Source organism: Cyphomyrmex costatus, unplaced genomic scaffold (assembly GCF_001594065.2).
Source record: "Cyphomyrmex costatus isolate MS0001 unplaced genomic scaffold, Ccosl1.0 scaffold75, whole genome shotgun sequence".
NCBI lineage: Eukaryota > Metazoa > Arthropoda > Insecta > Hymenoptera > Formicidae > Cyphomyrmex > Cyphomyrmex costatus.
Genome location: NW_017280322.1, coordinates 2,989,741 through 3,010,897, shown reverse-complemented (window position 1 = coordinate 3,010,897; position 21,157 = coordinate 2,989,741). Strand labels below are relative to the sequence as shown.

General features: G+C 32.9%; 2 protein-coding genes across 2 annotated transcripts in view; both read left to right on the top strand.

The window, feature by feature from the left end:
* The window catches only part of Rfx (regulatory transcription factor Rfx), a 13,938-nt gene extending 12,299 nt beyond the window's left edge, over window positions 1–1,639 (top strand). The window contains 5 exon segments of the mRNA XM_018548876.1: window positions 35–275; window positions 386–588; window positions 661–814; window positions 983–1,034; window positions 1,151–1,639. Of these exon segments, the coding sequence (XP_018404378.1) occupies window positions 35–275; window positions 386–588; window positions 661–814; window positions 983–1,034; window positions 1,151–1,194 (694 nt within the window). The 3' untranslated portion in view covers window positions 1,195–1,639.
* A 10,502-nt stretch (window positions 1,640–12,141) lies between these two features.
* Window positions 12,142–17,436, top strand: Pmp70 (ATP binding cassette subfamily D member Pmp70). Its single transcript, XM_018548877.1, is given in 14 exon segments — window positions 12,142–12,657; window positions 12,659–12,680; window positions 12,682–12,824; window positions 12,915–12,960; window positions 13,520–13,707; window positions 13,778–13,847; window positions 14,167–14,264; window positions 14,515–14,695; window positions 14,905–15,117; window positions 15,202–15,271; window positions 15,370–15,845; window positions 16,113–16,412; window positions 16,730–16,891; window positions 16,998–17,436. Coding segments are annotated over 14 exon segments (2,082 nt in total). The 5' UTR covers window positions 12,142–12,622; the 3' UTR covers window positions 17,076–17,436.
* Window positions 17,437–21,157: the final 3,721 nt, after the last annotated feature.

Below are 21,157 nucleotides of genomic sequence, written 5' to 3'. Positions count from 1 at the left end.
AGAGAGAGAGAGAGAGAGAGAGAGAGAGAGAGAGAGAGATATCCCAAATAATATATTTCTAAAAATTATATGTTAGGCCAGTATAAATATGTGTGCAGTAAACTTATATTTGATTACAGTTAACTGCAGTATCAGCTTTTGCTCAAACTTTAAGGCGTTATACATCATTAAATCACCTCGCACAGGCCGCGCGAGCGGTGCTTCAAAATTCTAATCAAATTAATCAAATGTTAGCTGATCTGAATCGTGTTGACTTTCACAACGTGCAAGAACAAGTAAGTTGATATCATGAAACATTTTTAAATAGTTATTTTGTTATTTAATATATATTTATTACGCACATAATAAATTCACGAATAAGTAACATGTACGATCACCTTTTTAGGCATCCTGGGTATGCCAATGTGACTACGGGATGGTACAACGTCTTGAGACGGATTTTAAAATAACATTACAACAACAAAATTCACTGGAAGATTGGGCGATCTGGTTGAAAGGAGTCGTTACTCAAGCGCTTAAACCACACGAGGAGAAACCAACATTTGCTAAAGCTGCACGTCAATTCTTGCTTAAGTGGTCGTTTTACAGGTACATATTTTTCTGTCATATTAACAAACATCTTTCTTTTTAATTAAATTTAAATATAATATCTTTCCACAGCTCGATGGTTATCCGAGATCTCACTTTGAGGAGTGCTGCGAGTTTTGGATCTTTTCATCTTATCAGATTACTTTATGACGAATACATGTTTTATTTAATAGAGCACCAAGTAGCTATCGCAACTGGGACTACGCCAATAGCTGTAATGGGAGATGTTAGTATTCTTTAGTGCATATATTGATTGTTATGTTGATCTTATTGGGTTATCTAATTTAAATCCTTGGATAAAATCTCCATAATATTTTTGAAAACCCATTATAATCTCGTAAATCAATTTTACTTATATAACGAGGTATTGAATAATAATTTCTCTCTATTTCAGAAAAGTCAAAATTACTCTTTAGTTAATAGCTTTGGAGCAACGTCTAATGGAGGTGAGACGCATTACATATTACAAAATAGGTATTTGATTGTTCTTATTAGAACAATTAAATATTATTTTACTGTTATGTAAAAATTGTTTCGGTACAAGTCACAAATTGAATTTCAGATGCATCTAATACGAGCCAACCAAAACGTATAAAGCTAAGCTAACTGTGTGTGCCTACACCCTTTAGTTTATGAGTAAACCGGTAGCATACGAAAATGTGAAGATACTAGCACGAAAACATGCAGGCCTACTACAAGAGAAAAACACACTAGTCTCATAAATTATTATTTTGTATAACGTCAAATTGTAATTATGACATATAAGAAGAAGATTTTTGCATAATGCCTACGACGTATACAATTCAAGTAAGTCTGTGTGATATAGAGAAGTATTGTACTCCGCGAAGCCTTGTCTCATATATACGTATGGAACAGGTATAAAGAGTCGCTGGCACGATTTTAGTACGTTAGTATATATCAAATCTAGTCGAAACATCTTTGGAAAAAAATTAAAGTATACGGGACCATGAATTTATCATGCCCTCGATCACGTATAAAAAGCCCACTCGATTGTGTTTTCTATAGATCATTATTCAGTTTATTTTTGATGGGAAGAATAATTTTTTTGTAGATATAAATAGGCCATGATACGTATATTATTAGTTATATATTCGTAAAAGATGAAATATTTATCTTCTAAATTTTAGATCTTATTTGTGTTTATGTCTAATATACATAAAACAACAATAATGCTGAAAGTGCATTAAGGTATACATATCCATTGTTATTATAGCGATGAATAAAAATTATTTGATATCATGTTTGAAGAAAATTATATTGAGTGGGTTTAAAATGATCATCAATTTGTGTAGAGGAAAACGCGAGATAATAAAATTCTATCCCGACAGGATAGAATTCACCTACGTTTTACTTGCGAATTCTAGTTTGCACAATTACACGCAAACCAATTACAAAAATCCGCCCTACCGACGGTAATATGTCAAAAGTATTCCTATTGGAATATCAAATTGCTGTAACGTTATAAAAACTTCTAAAATATACACACATACATATATCCGACATTCATATTTTTTAACGTAATTTATTGATTGTGTGAACACATCGACGCTCTGTGTGGAGATTTCGTTTGAGAACAGTCTCTATTGCTGTCGGTTGCTATTCTCTCAGTATAATTAAACAAATAGTACAAAATTTTATTGGAAAGGGAGAAAGTTGGAGAGGAGGAGACGCGAGTACCGAGATTGTTTTAATTTACTGATAGAATAATACAGTGTGAATCTTATACGTTGGATGTATATACATTAATGAAATGTAGCAGATAAAAATACGTACGATTGTTGAACTTAAAGAAACTGCAAAATATATGATAAGTGCGATATGAACATTTTCAACCATTTCAAAAATCGGTTGGAAATGTCTACAATAAAAATATGTGTCGGTATATGTTTTGTATATTCATAAGCACTCCAATAGCGTCTTTTGTATTGTAAAAATATTAGAATGTAAGTCTCCAGTATCGCTGAAAGTTTCATATGTTGAGTTTGGTTTGTTTATGTACATTATTTAAGGTGATTTAATATATATTTACTCAGTTGCGCGTGTTGTGCGGCTGTGTTGTACGCATCTTTATTTATTTGAAGATTAAGTCGAATCAGCAGGTTTATTCTATAACTCTTGACGCAAGTTTTTTTATTGTTATAACACCACTGTGCAGTGTTTTTATCATAATAAAATAAAAAAGCTGCCTAGCGAGATTATAACAACTTCGTTAAGAGTACAAATAAGCCTGTATTCTTTATATTTTATAACTCGTTATAACTGTAACGATATTGTATTGTCGTTGCGCAGATTTTGTACATGGTAAAAAAGCGAGTTACAGAATATAAGGGCAGATTTTATGTTTTAAACGAATATTTATAATGAATCGTTCTATATATATATGCACAAGAAGTTGCTTCTTAAGCATCGAAGACGTTTAATCAAAGAAAAAAAATTCGATGATTGTATTGTAATACCGAACAATAGTAATTTAGCACGTCTGTTTTTCCGTAACAATTTTCATATATTTTAAATATAATTGTTAATTTATTGTACATCTTAAGTAAATTATACAGTTCACAAGAAGCCTATAGGAAAAACCTGTTACACATTTATGTATATCAGAAATATTTTTAAATATTCCTTAACAATGCATAGAAAAATATACAATATATATACATATATATATATACGAGGGCAGTTTGATAAGTATCCGTGTTTGACGACTACGGGCGCCTCTGACTAAAAGTCTGTATACCATCGTGTAACGCCATTTTTTGAACGATGCAAGTAAAAATTTCAGACAGCTGTGCCGGTTAGTTTAGTTTTTATATAACAATTAAAAGTTGACGAGTTTGTGCTTGTTTGCAATCATGGAAAAAGAGCAATATTGGTCTGTGATTCGATTCCTGTTTTTGGATGCGTTGTCCTTATATACGGTATGCAACTTTTCTTTGATTTCTTCACACGTCTTCCCATCCAAAAACAGGAATCGAATCAGAGACCGATATTGCTCTTTTTCTATGATTGCAAACAAGCACAAACTCATCAACTTTCAATTGTTATAAAAACTAAATTAACCGGCACAGCTGTCTGAAATTTTTACTTGCGTCGTTCAAAAAATGGTGTTACACGATGGTATACAGACTTTTAGTCAGAGGTGCCCGTAGTCATCAAACACGGGTAGTTATCAAACTGTCCTCGTATATATCATGTATATGTATGTATATATAAATGCATACAAAAATGTGCAGTTTCAACGAAACCAAAGTACACCATTGTATAGCTTTTAATTCATTTTTGTTTGCATAACAAAACACCATTCTATATTTTCGCGAATTGCTTTCAAAATTCGCTATTAATTCAATTAAGAGACACAAAACATAGAAAAATTTATAAAAGAGTAACTTATATAACGAGGTTGCTTAAGCAAATTGAAACTTTTAGCCTGATGTTATGCTAATTTTATAATAAAAAGCACTGCTGTGCGTAGATTATAGAGCATAAGATTAGTGCTCTTTTAGTATACTCAATAGGGGCATTTTGTGTCGACATCTTCTCCAGTGAGTTCCATCATCCACTACGTTGATTGAACTGAGGATCGAATAGAGAAAATATAGTGTTCTATCAGTGTTACTTGTAAGAACGCCTTCCGTTTTACATCTAATACATCATTTAGGTATTTTTGTTCGTTATTTTATTAAACAATTAGAAAAACATAGTAGTAACAATCGTAAAAAAAAGTAACAACTATACAAATTTTATATGAGTTTATTTAATTCTACATATAAAATTTGTATATATATCACTTTTACAGTTATCATCAATTTATCTTTCTCTAAGCCCTGTTTTCACAATCTATCGTTACCTAAAAATTGAAGGTGACCAAAAAATTCATGAATGAATTTCATTGATGAATCTTTTAGTAACCTTTTTAATCTTTAGGTAACCATATATTGTGAAAACAGGCTTAAGTGGATATTAAACAAGAATAAATAACGCATCAAACGTGAAACAATGCACCTTAAATTGTGCACATATATACGTTTCTATCACGTTGTGTTTCAATTAGACACAAGATCTCTGTGCATAAAATCTGCATGACGTGCATTTTCTTTTCAAAGTGCCTCTACTGATTATATTGTGGTTAGCGTCCACAACATTTTTCCTCCTATAAAGTATTAAAAATATCTTATAATGTTATTTTTACACTTGAGTAAAAGTGACTGTTTGATGTATGAAGCAACACAAATGATAACACTCGAGAATGACTTGATAGAATTTGGAATGAGTATCCCATTTTATGCACAATGATAAAGCGCATCGATTAATTTGCATACTTAATTCAACGTATTTTAATTAAATCGCATTTTATTGAATTCTCAATGAGGTTGCACCATATCTAACAATAAGAAATAATATTGTAAGGGGGGAAAAAAAGAAAAAAGGGAACTCCGTGCCTTTTATTTTATAAAGACGAAGGACAGATAAGCATCTTTTCACACGCATTCTAATAATGAATGACCAGCGTAAAAATATTATATCAATAGCAGTATATAAAGCATAGAAATTATTGTTATAATTTATGTATCAGTTTCTAAAAGAAGCACGCTTTGCGATCGGTATCTCTCGACTTTGAAACGTAATCGGCTGTTTATTATTATCAATTCGAGAATTAGTTCCGTTATGGATTTAAAAATACATTACGTGTCATAGTTGCATTACATATTACTCGGCTGTTGAGAGATCGGTTCCATAAGTATATGTACATGCGTGATCTTTGCCACTTACGTCCGTTTGCTGATATTCTCTCGGCGTCCGAATAATTTAATGGTTTTCATTTCATTTCTCGTTTGCGTGCGAAAACAAACTTGAGCATATCATTTCCGCTTTTTCGTCGCATCCCTGACTGAAACTTTGCGTCCACGCGTGCTGCGAACGTTTTCCTCTTCCAAAGCTACGTAAATGTAACGATAGCGATATAAGAAAGGTACTAAGAAAAAGGGAAACAAGAAACTGGTTTCGCCGTTTCGCGATGGAAATTGTGGGATAGCGTCGCCGCTAGTAAAAGTACGTGCGTTTATAATTTATTGCATAGAATTAACGCGTGCTAGTCAAAATAAAACTTGGTAGTTTGTCTAAGTGGTGCGAGACGAGAGATTGGAAGACATGAGTGAGAGGGTGAAAACATCGCGCAATACATCGAGCAAGAATTTAGGACATTTCCGTAACTGTAATGAGCTTATACGTGTAAAGATGTAGAGAATGAAATTATCGTCGATACCTATGTGTATGTACCTAGGATGTAAGGAATATGGCTTTATAAGGGGGCGATTTGTGGCGTTAATCACTGTCAACGAAAGAAAGATTGGGAATACGGGAGCGATCCGGCCTGCAAACGAAAGAATCAGAGGAAGAAGGATCCTTTCGGAGGAGAGAATTGTTTAGGACAAACGTCTCTTTCAGCAGCTGTCGCGTCGCGCCCGTTTTCGCGAGTTAAGGCAGATCGCTCTTAATCGGAAATTTTATAATCCCACCGCGATAGATTGGGGAAAGAAAAGTAGTCCGATAGTAATTGTACTGTACACAAGATCAAACACACACATTGTGGTTTCCTATGTTGCGAGATAAGTAAACACACGGCCTTAAATATATTTCTGACTGTACGATGAAGAAGGAAAAATAGACTTGGGGGATGAAATATGTGGAAGGATTTAGGGATGAGACAGATCCGAGAAAAATACACAAGAAATTGCGATGCATTTTTCCTTATGACGTATAGAAGATATTTTGATACCTCCAGATTTGCACAAATCAAGTGTCATTCGTTACCGCTTGAATAAGATTATTTTTACTGAACGCCGCTCAAAAAGAGAAAAAGAAAAAGGAGAGAGACAACAGCGAACTTAGAGTGTAAATTGAGACGCAAGAATCTTTGAGAGTCTGTGTGAATGTGCGAATCACGAGACAAATGAATAATAAATATATGTTTAAAACTTGTAATCGCACAATCTCAAACCACGTACATCCCATAGCGTTTTCAACAAAATTTCCTGCGAATTTGCGTTATTTTTTTATGTCTCTTTCATATCCCTTATGGACGTTTACTCTGATTACTTAAACGATCTTAAAATAAGAACAGACTTTTGCGTATCGGTTATTTTTCGTTTTCGTCAATAGTTAGCAAATAAACAGTGAGTTAACGAAGCGTTATCTCTGACATAACATGCTGTGCATTCGTCTTTATAAATGCTATATCGCATTACGATTGTCATTCATTATCACTGGATTGCATTCGCGCAGTTTACATAACACGATATTACGATAGTACGTGTCGCTTACCAATAAGTTGGCCACTCAATCTAATCGTTAACAATGACTTTATCTTAGACGGAAAAACCCGCATTCTCTTGATTATAATTTAATTGTCGATTAATTCAATTTTTAATTAAATGTGTCCTAATCTATAATTTTTTTCATATATTTAATAAAAAATTACAAATACTATCTAGTTATTATACAATAGTACATAGCGTTATTTAATAATTAGTTCTCTGCAATTTAATTGGTGATATTCAATCGGTAAAATATCTTAAAATTCGCTGTTTCTAATTTAATATTTTTTCCTACATGTACAATAAAAAAAATGAAAATTTATAATTACATATATATATACATATACGTTCGCAAACTATAATTATTGCTTGGTAAGCTGAACATCTTCAATTAATCATAATCTTATTAGAATCGTTAACTTTATAGTGTCTATCATGCATTTTTTTTTCAACGGTACGTGATTTAATTCACGACATTTTATTCTACAAACATGCATTTTTTTTGTAACGTCTTTTGTACTTTGCATTACCTTAAAAGCAAAGTGCACGTAATAGTTCTTTTGAAATTAAATTTTATTCTTTTTTTCTTTTCAAACTAAAATATATTATCAGAACTATTAAAAATTGCAGAACGTCATATAAAGTATAAATCATGTATTTATTTGTACATTAAATTTGCAAAAATTAAAAAAAAAAATGAATCTGTAAATTACTATATGTACATATTTTTGCATAAATATGTACATTCATACATATACACATATACGATTTTGTTAATAAAGCTCTCTCTCATCACCACTATTTCAAATTATGATAACAAAAAATGGCAAAACATAAAAAATTCTTGTTAATTGTATTTTAATAGCAATTATTTTTCAATAATTTACAACAACTTTCATTATTTTTTACTTTTTGATGTCACAATTAGAGATAGCAGTGATGAGTGAACAAGAGTCTTAATATTTTATTATTATCAGGAAGTCAATGAACTTTTTCCTTTTAGGGTGTAAACATGGAAAGCGAGAATTTCTTGTATGTATACATTTGTACATAATTGCACTTCACATTTCTGTTCTAGAGAAACAGTTACATAATCGATTCTCTGATTGAAACAATAAAGAAAAGAAAAACGAAAGAAAAGGGTGAAAAGTACGGAAAGATGAAAAAGAGTATTATTATACATATATTTTTCTCTTCTCTCTCCTCTGATTACATGACGCGTATTGAACTGTCAAAAGCAATCGAAATAGTCATGTTCTTTCAATTTATTTTTAGATATGCATATTAATTTAAGACATTGAGCACCGACGACGACATACACCGTGTGCCATAGATTTCCGAGATTTTCAGTGATATAACTATTGTAGCTAAAATAACTAATCAAGGTTCTCAAATTGCATAAAAATAATAATTTCCAAACATTAGATAGTTTCGGCTCCTGCGGTACATTTATAAAAATTGGTCGGCGCTCAATGTGTTAAAATTTCGAAATTTAGTCGAAAAATGAAAAGAAACATTTGAAAATAAGATAAACAATCTTAGAATTATTTGAATTGTTTGAAACGTTTAAAAATTTCTGCTCTTAAAATAAGGTAAATATTCGGACGTTGAAAAGTGAGAAAGCGAGTGCAAAAAGTACAAGCAACGCGAACAGATCTATTAACAAAGATAAGAAGCAGAAGGAGAAAGTGCATCTAAAGAAGGTGCATCTTGTCACAAAAATACGCATACAGAACGTCATTGGGCGAGGCGCATCACGCGACATTCGAAAACAGTGACATCATATAGCGCCACTAATCAGATTAACTGTTTTATTTCTTCCAGTTGTGGGAATTTTTATGTATTGTCTTCACAGATTTGTCTTCCACAGTATTCTTGCATCGCAAAAAGGACGAGCGACATTCCATAATAATGGATGTTTTTATATGATCATCAGTTGACAAGAATCGGAATTAAAATGCAAATAAGATTAACATTCAAGACAACAAGAGACGTCTAAAATCAGATAATCGCAAAAAGACGTTTTTTTTTTCATAAGACGATTTAAAGACATCTTTCACAATGGAGAATGTCATCTGTTGGACGACACACTGACGGTTTATTTCTCCTAATAGATCCGATTACACCAATATTATTTTAATTTGCCTAGACAGCACATAATATTTATGAAAAATATTTACAGAATATTTGTAAGATTTATTTCCAATATTTTGTAAATATTTTATGGTCTTCTAGATTGCAGATGATAAATATTTATCATAAATGCTATGAAAATATTTAATAAGATATTATAACTCAATTAAAAATATTTACTAGAAATATGTAATAAGAAATATTTATCTCATAAATATTCATAAATGTTATATAAATATAAAATATTTATATAATATTTCAAAAAATAAATAATTAAAAATATTTATGAATATTTATCATAAATATTCTACGCTATCAGAGCAAGGCTTTTTTTAAGTCGAAAGAGAGACAGAGAGGGAGAGATATCGAGTTTTAAACTTCGCTTAGAGTTGAAGTATCACTACGTGTTGATGCAATTGAATCCTTTCTCATCTTTTAAGTTTTGAAGGTCAGGAAGCCTAAAAATTACAACAAATTGAATATCGCTGAACTTTGTCCTCGATTCTTGTTTGTGTAATAGCTGATTGATCACTGATCAATATATAAGTATGAACTAGTATGAAAAGATATACATATTTCAACATACAAGAGCTAAAACGTGAAATCGATCCATTTTACAATCGCAAGACTGTAAATTTTTTAACATTTCTAACTGTCGTGTTTGATTACCTTATACGATTTTATGATTTACTTATAAGAGGACCGACAAATTCTCTTCGCTCCAGAACATAAACTAAAGTAACATTACAGCATCAAACTGGAAAAACCGGTATCTATCTTCATGTTAATGCATCATCAGTTACGTATTCAAACTGTTACTTAATTTTATTAATATCTTTGTTGTGTTTTTTCTATTTTTCTGTCTTATATTTATTTATGTGCATTTGATAATAATACAATATATATATAACTAGATTATATCAAGGTTTAAGATTTAACTTTGTAAGCCGCATTATATTACTGAAACTTTTTAAAGAATCATCCGTTACCTTTTTTTTCTTATATGTATACCATAAGGCACGATCTCGTTACGTATCTACACTATAAATTTTCAGTCTGGCAATAAATTTTGGAACACAGTCAAAACCTCACTACTAATGCTTCAAAGCATTTAATTAATTAAACAAAGAAAAAAAATTTTATTAATTGACCAATAAAAAAAATGCTTCAGGACAAATTAGCAACTGTAGCATCATGTTTACCGAACCTATAATCTATATCTCTTTCCACCTCATTAAAGCCATTATTATTATTATTATTAATTTATCATTTCTCTTTCAATAATATATGAATATATTGCAATACAATACATATTATATACATAATCATTACATTGTTAAGTAGGAAAAATTATAATATTGATCATACATGTAATATTACTGATAGTTTGTGTTCTACGGATTTCTCAGCGATTATGTGTCAGAATTAGACATGTCAATATCGAGCAAAAATATCGACCATAAATATATTCAGATATTTTAAAACTGTAATTTATATTCATTCCGAATGAATAGACATTATATCAAATATATCGCACAACAAATAGATTAAAAAAAAAATGCCACTTTCTTTTAGAACTTACGAACGAAGATATGTAACCTGATATTTAATCATTTGATGGAGGAAACTAGAAAAAACTCCGTTTACTTATAGTCCCAGTTCCTATACTCCCTATTACAAATTACAAACGGTAAATGAAACTCCTTCCTTTATGTCACAATGTACCGATTACCGAATGCATCCAAAATTCCTGAAATTTATTCATAAAAATGGAGAATGTGAATATGAATGGTAAAAAAATATCTAGTCAATATTTTATTCATAGTTTTTTATTCGATATTTTTATATTGAGCAGCAAAAAATATCGAATATTCGATATTATCGAATAGAGATAAACATCTCTAGCCAGAATTATTGTGAGTGCTTAAAATAATAAAATTATTACAATCAACATATTCCTGTTGTAAAATGTGTCAACAGATGTCACTGTTGCATTCTTGATAGCAATAATTTATCAAAGTAAAATAATATTGTATGAGTTATAAATAGTTATAAAAATAGTAAGGCTGGAATCACAGACTACGCATTAAAGATTGAGATTGAAAGATTGAAATTTGGTCAATTAAAATAATAGAGGAGCTAAAATTCCTCTATCCTCATTGGTTAAATTTCAATTTTCAATCTTCAATCTCAATCTTCAATGCATAGTCTGATTTCGGCCTAATAGAAGGGTCAACTGTACAAACAAGCAAATGATTAGATCACAAAATATATAAAAACTAATATCTACATTATATAAAAAATAATTTGAAATCAATTTCTTAATAAACTAGTTTTATTAAAATCTGTGATGTAATTATTCGTTCATAGTTGTGCATCAACCTTTTTATTACTTTTTATATATTTAATGTTTAATTTTTAATTAGAAGATTTTATTACACTTCAACTTTACAGCCAAAAAGAGATATTTAATTTTTAATATATTTATTATGTTTGTGAATATCTTAATGTTAATTTTTCTGTTTCTTTTTCCTAATAAAGTTAAAACTATTAAATCAATAAAGGGCAAAGAGCCGATAATATATAACAAAACTAAAACATTATAATTTAAATATAATGTAGCTACAAATCAACAAACGTTTTGACTCCGATCGGGTCATTTTCAATGTTACAATTTCAAAATTACAATATTAATATAAAATACAAAATTCGTTATCCTACAAAATTTGACAGTGTATTATTAATTTTTGTTCTTCGTGCTTTGAGTCAATAAGATGAAAATTCGAAAGTCGGATTGTATAAAAATTCTAAAAAATAATCCATGAGCAAATTTAAAAATAGTTAATCGTAAAAATTAATATTATATATAAAAGTTAAAACTTTTTCGCGCGTGTAGTAAAAGTATAATTCCAGTTTTTATTTCTTAATTATCAGGAAATCGTATGTACATAATATACAAAAAAAGGTATATACGTGTACACATCGTATACACGTATATACCTGACGTCAACTTGAAATTAATTCTCGCATTTCGCATTTAAATCATCCATTGGATATCCCACCTCGGAACCTTCGAACGCGCCGCATCGCTGCGCAACAGTAGCTTCTAGCTGTCTAATACGTCGCTTGAATACGAGGCGGATGTTTGCAATCTTGAAAGTGGTTTAGAGTGCATACTTGTATTTTGCACTTTTGCTCCGAGCACGCTGCGGAGAAGGAGAAGAAACGCGACGAGTGCGACCGGGAAGGGAAGGAAAAAAAAAACTGACGTACACGACACGAGTACATGTTTCGTCCCACCATTGTTGTACAGGAGATATACTCCATTATTACGCGATTGCAGAAAGTCCACGCAGAATGTCGCCGATTGAGTCAACGCCAGACCAGGGCTGGCCGGGACCAGAAAGCAGCTTCGGGCGGCTCGCTCGTCCGTGGCGTCCGTGCCCGTGCCTCTCTCTTTCTCCTTCTCTCCGTCTTAAATCTCCCACTCAGTCGTCACTGCCACCACCATCTCTACACGGCGGTCGACTCATCTGGCGCTGGTCACTGCTAACCTGACTTTATGTATGTTCCAAAGGCCACGCGCGATAGTTCAACCGTCGTGCGAGGACGGTGCAGCTGATAAACGCACGTACGCGAGCTCGACACCGAGATGGCACCGGCCCTCAGCAAATTTGCCAGCAAACGCACCCTGGCCGGCGCGGTCGCGGTCAGCACGCTCATCTGGATACTAAGGAATCGTAGCAGAAAGTCGACACAAAAGACCAAGTGAGTATAATTGCGCGTCAATCGTCATTTCGCTATCAACGAGTGTATCAATCGATGAGTGTATTTCTGAGTAACGTTGAGTGCTTGCAGGAACCAGTGGTCTATTAACAATGACATTCAGTATGTTATCAAGGAGGTAAGAATGTAACACAATAGATCTTTGTTGAAAAATTCTCTATTGCAATTCCGAGTGGCACAATTCATTGGCGAGATGCCTCAATTATGGTTCAAGATTGCGTGCTTCCCATTTAATGACACAAGTTGGCACAAAATCTTTCTTGGCATTCCAGTGAATAACAAAGATAGAATGATACTTGTGTCATTTTGTACTACCAAATATATGGAAAATACCTACTAACATGCATGGGGATACATATATTAGACTAATATTGTGCTACTAGGGAGTGCAATAAGAAGTAGAAATGAAACAAACTATACTCAAGCAGAACAAGTAACGATAACGTTAAAATTAATTATTACGTTAAAATTATTAATAATTAATTGGAAAATGACTTTCTATGATCATTTGGAACTATTTTGATTTTACTTTGATGTTATAATAATTTGTGTTTTGTTTAAATATCCAATTTATTGCACTAGTATATATCACTTCAGAATTTTTTTTTTAAAAAGAACAGAACTGATATCTTGATGCAAAAATAGATCAAGATTACATTGTTTATGTACTTCCATAGGAGAAACCAAAGAGTCCCAAGGCACAGGTCAATGCAGTCTTCTTCCGTAGGCTCTATCAACTACTTAAAATCGGTATTCCTGGTGTATTGTCGCCAGAGTTTGGCTTTCTACTTCTGGTGGCAACCGCCTTAATTAGCAGGACTCTGTGTGACTTGTGGCTTATCAAGAAGGGTACTTTGTTAGAAACGTATGTTCAGTGTTTTTGATCATTGACAGTAAAAAAATTTCATTTACCTGACGCATAATCTTGTTATCAGGTCAATTGTCAATATGGATCGTCCATTGTTCAAGCAACATTTGCTCCATATGTTCAGTATAGCACCAATGGTAAGTAGAGGTTTATTGGTACAGTTTACTTGAAGATTATATATGTGTAGCTTGATAATGAAAATCTTTCCACTATCAGATAGCGTAATTTCTTTTTTAAAAAGTTAATAATGACTGTATATTACAAAGAAAACAGCTTTGTTACTGTTTCAAATTTCTTTAATATATGATTGGTTTATATATATTAAAATCCAGTGAGGAATTAATGTTGAGACCAGTCGTATTAAAAAATTTTACAAATGTTGCAAAACTACTTTCTCTATACTGAACACATTTAATATGTTAATGTTGCATGTATTAATTTATTATATTAATTTAGATAGCGATTGTGAACAACATACTAAAGTATGCTATAAGCGAAATGAAGTTAAGATTGCGTACGAATATCACGCGTAATTTAGTGGATCATTATCTTAAGTAAGTAACTAATACATATTTCTTTGTTAATTGAACTTTGTTCGATTTTAGTTACAAAACAATAGCTTTTACAATTAATGTGTTCATTATCAATGCACATCTTAGCATAACTTTGCAAAATACTTGACCTATTGTTGACAATGTTGTAAGTTTCCTCTTAAATAATTCATTATAAACCAACTTACTTATGTCGGAAAGATAAATGAAATTGTTAATAATAATACTTAAAAACTAATTTTTGTTTTCGCAGAGGTTTTACCTATTATAAAATGAATAATCTGGATAGCCGAATCGCGAATCCGGATCAGCTGTTAACTACAGATATTGATAAATTCTGCGAAAGTTGTACAGATCTTTATAGCAATATTGCGAAACCTCTATTGGACATTGGTCTGTATGTACACAGATTGACAACTACTCTTGGCGGACAAGTACGTGTAACATAAACATTTAGCTTTTATCATTTATGTTTTTATTTCTACCAATATAGATTAATTTTAATTTCAATTTCAATTACTCTATTTTTTTCCTAATTTTTAGGAATAGAAATTATAATTACTCTACATCGATAGAGAGATGAACATTAGTGATTAGTATTTTATCACTACAAGATAATGTTACATTATCCATGTTTTTCCAGACGCCACTTTTGATACTCTCGTATTTAGTAATAGCTGGTACTTTTTTGACTCATCTTCGCAAGCCTATCGGGGCAATGACGGTCAAAGAGCAACGGCTAGAAGGAGAATATCGTCATATCAATTCAAGATTAATCGTTAACTCGGAAGAGATAGCGTTTTATGGAGGAAACAACAGGGAAAAATTGACGCTGTTAACTAGCTTTCACAAACTTGTGAGTGAACTTTATTTCCGAATATTATTTCGATATACTTACGAATAATATCACTTATTTTCGCAATGTTTTTTTTTATTATAGATGACTCATCTTCGTAAATTCTTGGAATTTAAGGCTTTGATGGGCATTATAGATAATTACGTTGGAAAATGTAAGATGCGATTTGTGATGAAAACTTAACGACACCTGTTTCATTTTATTTTATTGCTGCTTTTACTTTCTAATATTAATCGCCATATTTTCTGTTAGATTTCGCCACCATAGTCGGTTTCTACGCAGTGAGCATACCTTTCTTCCAGAAGAACCACCCCGTACTCTCTGGCACGCCCGATCATAGATTCAGATCGTACTACACGTACGGCCGAATGTTGGTGAAACTGGCCGAGGCAATCGGCCGATTGGTAGTGGCCGGCAGGGAATTGACGCGTCTGGCGGGATTCACAGCGCGTGTCACCGAGATCAAGATGGTTCTCGACGATTTGAACGCCGGGAAGTACGAGCGGACGATGGTCTCGGATTACAAGGAGAAAGTGATCGGTTATCCTGGTAAAGGCAAAATTGTGCCACGCGACAATATCATACGGTTCGATAATGTTCCCCTAGTGACGCCGAATGGAGACGTGCTCATCAAGGAGCTATCCTTCGAAGTGAAATCAGGAATGAATGTGCTGATTTGCGGTCCAAACGGTTGCGGCAAGAGCTCCATGTTTAGGATTCTCGGCGAAGTACGGCTCTATTATCTATCGTTATAGCTTATTGCTATTGTTTTATAATGTTTTTGTAAACTAATTTGATCATAAACTGTATCGTAATCTATTCAATTTTTACTATCGTTTCTTGTTATTAAGTTATTCTAATGTAGAGAATGATGTTACTAAGTTAGTTCTAATGTAGAGAATGATAAATTAAAAGTTGTTATTGAATAGCGCTTTAGCACAGTAACAGGTTTATATTTGTTATTGATTTTAATCAATTTGGATCATAATGTTTAGCTGTGGCCGATTTGGTCTGGAACCATTATAAAACCACCGCGTGGTAAACTCTTTTACATTCCACAACGTCCTTACATGACGCTGGGTACATTGAGAGACCAGATCATATATCCTCACACGAAGGAGGAAATGAAGAGACGTGGTAACGCTAATGATGAGGACTTGAAGAAGTTCCTAGAGCTGGTACAATTGACTCATCTATTGGACAGAGAGAGTCCTGTCAACAATGAAAAAGAGGGTTGGGATGCAGTGGCTGATTGGATGGATGTCTTATCGGGTGGCGAGAAGCAACGTATAGCAGTGAGTCCTTTTCTCTGTTTTTTTCTTACGCTTCAAGACTGATATTTATCATGTAAAATATCTTAATATCGTACCTTGTATCAATTATCTTATCGTTTGAAGTGGTGAAGCCACTTCATCCATTATAAACGTGTGTTTTATTGCTGCATTAGACTGCATTAAAACCTTTTTTTTTGTTTTCACTATATTTCAAATATATTTACTTCATTTTAAGTATAAGTGTATACTAATTTAATTATAAAGAACAGATCATATATTATTATTGTATTATAATGCTATAATAAAGTATTTCTCAATCGGTTTTGTTATTTGTAAAGATGGCTCGGCTATTTTATCATAAACCGCAATTTGCAATTCTGGACGAGTGCACGAGTGCTGTCAGCGTCGATGTCGAGGATTCCATGTACAGATACTGTAGACAAGAGAACATCACGCTATTCACAGTTTCACATCGTCGCTCCCTTTGGAAGCATCACGAGGTATCGCTGTCAATATATTTTTTTTTTATCAACAGATGTATTTATGTTTATCATATGACTTTTATGTTATTTTATTATTCCTTAATTTTCTATTTACTGCTTCTAGTATTACTTGCACATGGATGGCAGAGGAAGCTACGAGTTCAAGCCAATCGAGCAAGACACGATAGAATTTGGATCGTGAATTCTTGCGTCCCTTGCACACGTGAAAACACGTTAGTATGCAAGGGACATCTAATTTAGGTTTTTTTCCTTTTAGTCTATGATTATTCAACAGTTTCAGCAATTTGAGAGACGACATTTTATCTGTTAATCAGTAATTTTTATAATAAGTATAAAGTACGAAACACACGACGCGAAACCGGTTATTAAGTATTAAATCTATATATAATTACATAGATGCCTTTCTATGCAGAATGTACATGCACTGTACAGAACGTATGTATTATACAAATAGACATATAGTAGAGATAAACGCAACGTTGTCGCGATCATTTTCGGCGTTATCGTAAATTCCTTCGCGTAGATATGTAATCTGCAATGCACAAAGCTATATTTTTCGATTGATATTTTTCTACAAGATAATATTCTTGACAATATAGTATCGAATACACATCGAGCTTAAAACGTATGTGATGTCATTATAAATTACATATGATACTTTTAGATCCTCAGATCTTTTGAAGTATAAAGGACGATACAATTGAAAAATGCAGACAATAGGAATAGAGAAGAATAAATTTTAACCTATCGAAAACGTATATTTCAGGATATACGATTTTTGATAGATTGAAATTTATTTTTTATTTCTATTACCTATGCTTTTCAATTGTGCATTAGATTTTACTGCAAATCATAGACTTACATAATAGATCTTCCATTGGAGATGTGAGAACAATATTGATAAGAGAGGGCAGTAGTTGGTTAGATGCTTTCCTTGTTCATTTATGTAATATGTGATAGAGAAAGTAACAGATCACTTACATCTCTGTCTTTCATATGTTATCTTCAGCTGCCATGTATAAATGTATCATCTATTATATAAGTCTATGTTGTAAATATATGCAATTTCGTAGTGCTTAGAGTTTTCCAGTGCAAATTGAATTAATTGTCAGTGATGAAATAATTAGCGAATACTTGCCAAACCAAACAATGTAATTGATACCGCGAGAATTTATTAAGTTGTATCATATCGAAGAAAGTGTGTATATATATGTGTACATGACAGAATTTACTATGAAGTATGTTTTGTAAGAATATAACTAATATGTTATGTGTGGATCACATATGTTACACTTGGATAGATATGTAAATTGAACCAGAAAATTGTGACGATATTGTTGGACAATAGGAAGATTTTATATAATGAAAAAAGAGCAAATTAAAATCAGTAAAATATATACATACAAAATAACACATGGTGTAAAAATATAAGGTGAAACATTTCTGTGGATGTGCAGTAAGAGAGTAAATTTGGATTCACATTTTATTGGTTGTTCTAGTATGCTGGAAAGTGCATTTGGATCCAAATTTGAGATATGTTGTACATTTGAAACTTAAGATCAGTCAAGTATATGTTTGATATTATGGCGAAAGCGAAAAAAAGGAGTTCTAGTGCAGAAATAAAAAACATACCTTTTATTGGTTCTTTTCAGTATATTGTTTTCAGTATGGCGAAAGCCATTATGTGCAACGTTTCGCCTTGTCTTATTACACTGTAAAATAATGCTTCAAGGATCAGTAATTGTATTTCTTTCTCTTCCACGTATTGTATTGCGATTGTAGATTATTTTTCTATTCGAAATTATAACAAACGACACTAATCATTTCCGTTGATACTTAGGAAAAATTTTCTATTTTGCCTTATAATAAATATACACATCTAAGTAGAATTTAAGTATTTTAATCGATTTTCTCTATATATAACAACTTTATCCTATTCGAAACATTATACTTTCTCTATTACAACGAATAGCTTGCTATAATTGTTAAGAAAATATTTAATGGACTCGGACCTATAATTATGTTATCTATTTATAGAGTTCGAAATGAAATAAAAACTAAAATCAAAATATTTTAGCGAAATTTCTATAATAAATGCAAAGATATATTTTATGAAGAATAAAAGAGATTTTTCTAATCATGTGTGTGTAAGTCATTAACAATACTGTTTGTTTAAAAATTCATAAAACACCTTTAGTTTTAAGAATTCTTTAAAACGCAAAATAGACGTAAAATAATTTAATAATTTTGAATTCAGTTTATACCACTACGAAAGATTTATTAAAATGTCTTTTTAGATTTCTTTAAGAAAGAATTTGTCGGGAAATGATATTGCTTGGTAATATGATAATTTTTAATTGATACAAAAAATTGTTGATTTAGATTTAGGATACTTCGATTTAATGTATTTTTTCTGTCATTTTTATGGATGTAGATTCTTAGAATATAATGCAATGTTTTGTATTTTTATTAAACATTTTTCTATTTATAGATCTAAATTATTAGAACTTTTAATTTCTATATTATATGTAGTGTTATTTTTGGATCGTAGTGCCATGATTTCTTTCCTTCCTAATATTTAATTTTAATTTCCGAAAAATTTTCATGAGAACAAGAAATATATCCGTTTATTTATTAAATCTTGCAAAATAAAGAGCAGTGTCTTTATAAGAATATCTTATTTAAAAAATGTTTTAAATTAATTTTTAAAAATAAAAGATAAATCCGAACAATTGCTTTAAAAAATAACCATAACACGGTTGTTCCTGCTTTAATTAGCTTAAATTAATAATTTAATTATAATTATAGTTAATGATTGCCGATTTAATTAATCGATATTCAATTAATCACAAGATCGCTCAACTAAATGCACGAATTATAAATATTTAATTCGTTATTTCTGGTCTAATCTTTCCTTCACGTCTTAAACAATAAAAATTAATATATTTATTTATTATACTTCACTGAAGAAATTTAATAAAAATATAAACATTTATTTGATTAAACCACGATAAGAATCATTAATTTGATTTAAGAATCACTATTTTATCGAATACATTTCTTTACTGCAAGTAAATATTTCGTATTACTTACAGAAATTCTTAACATTTAGTAAATTTTTTCCAATACAATTAATAATTCTATCCGTACAGATGGCTGGTAATTCGAATAAATTGCGCGGCCACGCTCGGTTCAACTCGGCTCGCGTCGCGTCGCGTTTCTTCGGCGGCACGGCCGCGCTCGGCTCGACTCGGCTCACGTCGTGCCACTTCGACCACCACTCGTCTCGTGGAACGACTTACGGCGCGGCGGCAGCGACCGGGTCTGGGAATCTAGCAGAAGCTCTGGGAGCTCTAGTTTTCAGTTTGCTGGTAGCAGGCAGTCTGAGGCACTCGAGTGCTCGAGGGAGGGTCGTAGTGCGTATTGTGCGTGTCGTGAATACGTGAAGTGTGCGCGAGCGCGTGAGAAAGAGAGAGAGAGAGAGAGACACACACACATTGGATTCTCGTGATAGGAGAGGCGGAGAGAAAGGAAAGAAAGAAAGAAGGAACACGAAGTCTGTCATTTACCGAAGGAAAGAGGCAGAGGTGGCGGGGGAAACTCGTCGCGTTGTATACGTAGGGTGTCACAGTGCCGTCCCATCGAGAGAAGGAAGAGAACGAGGAGTAAGTATTATAAAAGAGGAGGAACGAAGTAGTGACGAGTGAGTGTTCTCTCCCTTAGGCTAGGCGAGACCTCGCGAATACTTCATATCGTACGTCGCTATCGATCGCTTGTCTCGCCTCCGACGTGCTTCTTTTTTTTTTTCTTCTTGGTCCTCCGTGCCTATCTCCTCGCGTACCGTCGTCGTGCGGACGCCACGAATTCCGCTTTCCTCTCGCGCCGCGTAATACACCCCTCCTCTCTACTACTTGTCTCTCTCCGTTTCTCCCTGTATGTCCCTTTCCCCCTCCAGTGCTCCGTTTCGTCCGTCGCGCTTGTTGTCCGCCACCTCCTCTTCGCCGCGTGTGTGCTTCGGCGCGGCGGCGGCGGCAGCGGCCGCTCTCTTCGGTCGGGGTGCCGGCTGCCTTCGCTCATTCCCGACGCTCCGTTCCGTGAGGAGCGGGAAGGGAGGAAGACGGCAAGGCGGCGGCGGCGGGACGCCGGGAGGAGTACAGGTGCAGGTGCATGCATATAGACAGCGGTAACGACGGACGTACGCGCCACGAGCACGGCGAACACTTGGGGAGAGCGCGAGGTCCCGCGAGGGAGGGAAGAAAGGTG